General features: G+C 36.3%; 1 protein-coding gene across 1 annotated transcript in view; it reads right to left on the bottom strand.

The window, feature by feature from the left end:
- The window catches only part of LOC125041283 (nephrin-like), a 244796-nt gene extending 242370 nt beyond the window's left edge, over window positions 1-2426 (bottom strand). The window contains exon 1 of the mRNA XM_047636120.1: window positions 1768-2426. Within this exon, the coding sequence (XP_047492076.1) occupies window positions 1768-1897 (130 nt within the window). The 5' untranslated portion in view covers window positions 1898-2426. The remainder of the gene's footprint in view (window positions 1-1767) is intronic.
- Between the last annotated feature and the right edge of the window lie 2299 nt (window positions 2427-4725).

Genomic DNA, 4725 nt, shown 5'->3' with positions numbered 1-4725 from the left:
TCCTCCTCTCTCTCTCTCTCTCTCTCTCTCTCTCTCTCTCTCTCTCTCTCTCTCTCTCTCTCTCTCCTCCCTTTACCCATCCTCTCCCCTTCTTCCCTCCCTTTATCCCCCACACCCTCTCTCCTTCCCCTTCCTTCCGTCTCTTTTTCTATCCCCATCTACCCATCTTCTCTCTTTTCTTTCCCATACCCCATTCTCTCCTTCTTCTCTCCTTTTTTCTTTCTCCCCCTTTTTCCTCTTCCTCTCTCCCTTCTTTCTCCTCAGGTGTGCGCGCGTGCATGCGTCCCACGAATATAAACTAAGGCAAGATAATACTGTGATATTAAACATAACTATGATGGTAATAAGTAAGAATAACAATCTACATTTTCGTTATATACTGCAAAGGGGATTGCTTTTGTTACAACAATATCAAATAAGTGTGTATGTTTTATGAAGAAAAAAAAACATATACTCTAAATTTTCAAGAGACTTGGTTTAATAATGATACACTTTTTCCTTAACTTAGTTGAAAATGAGAGAATGAAATTAGCAAAGTAGCATGAAATAGAAGAATTATAAAAAACATGACGAGTGAAACTAATTAAGATCATTTGTATGATTAACATTACTATTCTTATTCCTTTGTTCCTCATATGGGGATTATTACTATTATCATTATCTTTATACTTTTACACTTATCATTATCATCATCATGAATACTATTATTATTACTCTGTATATCATTATTATCATCCTCATTATAACTATTGTTATCACTATCATTATTATAATTATCATTATTATTATCATTAATATGATAATCTTCATTTTTGTCACTATTCTTATTAGCATTATTATAATTTTGATTATCATTATCAATAATAGTAGTATAGTAGTAGTAATAGTAGTAATAGTAGTAATAGTAGTAGTTGCAGTAAACGCAACAGGAGAGTAGTAGTAATGGTAGCCATTATTACCATTACAATTATTATCATCATTACCACCATTATAAACTTTAGTTGCAGCAATAGCAGTATAAATAGCTGTTTTATCAATATGATTACAATTATCATTACCATATTTGTCATCACCATCGTCATAATCCTGAGCAACACCTCTCCTAATTTATTGTTGAGAGGTCATTTGGCAGTGCACTTATGCCACGGCGGCGACTTCCCTTACGACACCTGCGTTTGACCTCTCAAGGCGATATGTCGTTTTCTCGCCGTGAGATCAGGCTCGAGCCAATAGTCGGAGCACAGGCATTTTTTACAACTGCCGTGGCGAGGGAATTGAACTTGGGACCACGAGGGTTGAGGTTCAGTGCTCTATCCACTGGACCATCACGGCAGTTATGTGTATATGTATATGTGTATGTCTGTGTGTGTGTGTGTGTGTGTTTGTGTGTGTGTTTGTGTGTGTGTGTGTGTGTGTGTGTGTGTGTGTGTGTGTGTGTGTGTGTGTGTGTGTGTGTGTGTGTGTGTGTGTGTGTGTGTGTGTGCGTGTGTGTGTGTTGTTATGATTTTTCTCATTGCTATTTCTTTTACCGAAATTTTGATATCATTATCATTACCAGTTAACATATCATCCTTTATATAGCATAGTATCATTACTTTAATAAAACAACAAAAATAATAACAACGGAGAAGAAAAATCACTAATGCCAACAACGTAACGACCTCAAGGCCATCCCGAACACAACGACCGCACTGAAAACATCAACGAAAGTAATAACATCAGGCATAACGGCGCCACTACAGACAAAGTGAAAAAGGAGACACTTACATTGGGTCCCGATTTCGCCAGTCACTTCCTGCGAGCGCGCGAAGAGGACGACCAGGGCCATGCAGACATAGTACGTGGCCGCCCATTGGCTGGTCGGGGCCTGCCCACTGCCCCAGGGCCAGCCAATCATAGCGCTGCACGTGAGACGGGGAGTCAGGAGTCGAAGAAGGTGATTAGTTGGCGGACTGGGATGCGTCCGAAGGTGTACACTTGTCCATTATTCTAGTATATTGTCTTTTTTCCTTTTTCTTTCTCTCTCCCTATTTCCCACGTTTCTCTGATCAGTTACCCTGCGTATAATTTATGGAAAGACCCTTAAACTGTATTTAATTCGATCTATTTCAATCAGCATTCCCAACAAGCGCACGTGCTTCTGAAAAGAAATATAACTCGAATCTTTTCTCTTATCTTTCTGATCAATCTCTCTTCCCGTGGAAACTGCTATTCACTCATTTAGCAACAATATAAAGTAGGTGCTCAGATACTGGTCATCTTTTCCATATCAATGTTCTCTCTTTTCTGTCTCTCTCTTTCTATATCTTTCTCACTCTCTCTTTCTTCTTTAAAATCAAAATCCCAGGCTTCTGGAGAGGAAGAAAGAGGGTCAATCTGTCCGACGGCGTTTGACTCCACCAAAACTCGACGCGAAAACCGGGCGTTGACCTGAAAATGAGATAATAAGTCAAAATTAGTTTTTTTCTCGTCGTCCTCCTCTTATTTTACAAAAATACGATTCATAATTATTAATAATTATAGAAGCAGATCGTAATCTACTAATTGATCTTCCCTGCATCCATCATAATCATCTACATCCCTCTTCCTTTTACTCAGTCTATCTCTCTATCTATCTATTCGGCCATCTGTTACATAAACAGATAGATAGACAAACAGAGACATTCGTATGTATATACATTGCTTAGTTATTCGCTTTTATGGCACGCATATACATTCATATGCACAGTATGTATATATGCATATGGTGTGTTTGTCTATGTATGTATATATATATATATATATATATATATATATATATATATATATGTATGTATGTATATATGCATATATATATACATATATATATAATATATATATTTATATTTATGCATATTTGTATAGATATGCATTTATGTGTGTATGTATATATATATATATATATATATATATATATATATATATGTATGTATAGATATGCACACACACACACACACACACACACACACACACACACACACACATATATATATATATATATATATATATATATATATATATATATATATATATATATATATATATATATATATATATATATGTATATATGTTTATGTATGTATGAATATACATACATAAATATATATATATGAATATATATGTGTGTGTGTGTGTGTGTGTGTGTGTGTGTGTGTGTGTGTGTGTGTGTGTGTGTGTGTGTGTGTGTATATATATGAATGACTTTCTTCCACATGAGTTAATCTGGCTAATTCGATAAGCCTCACATGCCGGCAACCGTTGGCTGGAGCTCCAACTTTTTATAACCGCAAAGATATTAATAAGTATTTTTGAGGAAAATATGACACGAAAATTTTCTTTTCACAAACTACATTTCCATTTTCCATTTTGGCCTAGTTTTCGTCCCAATCCCCCCCCCCCCCCCCCAAAAAAAAAAAAAAAGAATCAAGTTTAAAATAACTAAGTGATTGATAAAACAGATATGTGTGCGTTTTCATACAGATATATAGATGTATACACGCATACTACGAAGATAAATAAATGGAGATATATGAGTGTATGCATGTATTTATATAGGACAGACAGACAGACACAAAGACAGAATGATAGAAATACAAAGGTATCAACGTGAGAGCGGGGAATACCAGTCCGTTTTCTTCTTATCAAAATTGTTCTTTCGGTCAAATTCAGTGAAAGAAAGTCCTATTTTAGTTAGTGGACTGCATTTTTTTTCGAATGAGTGCCCTCCTCTTTTTATAGTGTTTGCCATTCTCTATTTGTGTATATGAACAAAAACAGACAAATTAAAAAGAGGGAGAGATAGAGTGAGAGCAACAGAGGACAGATACAGCAAAAGAAAGCTAATCAAAGTCATTCGCTTCACAGAGCTGAGGGAGAAAGTGATAGCCAGTTGGATGTTTTTCTCGCCTGATTTCCTCGTCCCTCCGGCCCCTTTCGTCCGAAGTCGGCTTGTATTTTGTCATTTTTATCTCTTCTTTGTCTCTTTCTCTTTGCTCTGGTCTGTGACTCTATCTCTCTTATTCTCATCCCCCCCCCTCTCTCTCTCTATCTCTATCTCTTTCTCTTTCTTTTCTCTCTCTCTCCTCTCCCCTCCCCCTCCCCCTTCTCTCTCCTCTCCTCCTCTCCCCTCTCCTCTTTCCCCTCTCTCCTCTCTCTCTCCCCTCTCCTCTCTCTCCCCCCTTTTCTCCTCTTTCTCTATCTCTCCCTTTTTCTTTTTTCTAAAAATTTTTTTCTACCCTTTTTTCTATCTATCAAACAAACTATCCATCATTATCATCAATTATTCCAAACCCCATTTTCTAAAATTTTCAATTCTAATCTAAAAATTATTTAAACTAAAACAACCCCATTATTATTATCTAAAAACCCCTCTTTTTAAAAAAAAAAAAAAAAAAAAAAAAAAAAAAAAAATTTCTATTTTCCCCCCTTTTCCCCCCTTTTTTTTCTTTAAAAAAAAAAAAACAAAATTTTTTTCCCACCCCCTTTTTTTGGAAAGGGGGAAGAAAAAATAATTTTATTTTTCCCCCCACCCTTTACCAAACCCCCGTTCCTAAAAGGGGGAAAAAGCAAAATTTTGTTTTTTTCCCCCCGTTTGTTCCCCCCCCTTTTTATTTTACCCCCCCCCCCCCTTTTTGTTTCCCCTTAAAATTTTTAATTTATGGGGCCCCCCCCGTTCCCCTTCCCTATTTGGAATTTTTTCCCTTTCCC

The sequence above is a fragment of the Penaeus chinensis genome, chromosome 30 (genome assembly GCF_019202785.1).
Source record: "Penaeus chinensis breed Huanghai No. 1 chromosome 30, ASM1920278v2, whole genome shotgun sequence".
NCBI classification, from domain to species: Eukaryota; Metazoa; Arthropoda; class Malacostraca; order Decapoda; family Penaeidae; genus Penaeus; species Penaeus chinensis.
Note: the sequence above shows the minus strand (reverse complement) of the source record. Positions and strands in the feature narration are given on the sequence as shown.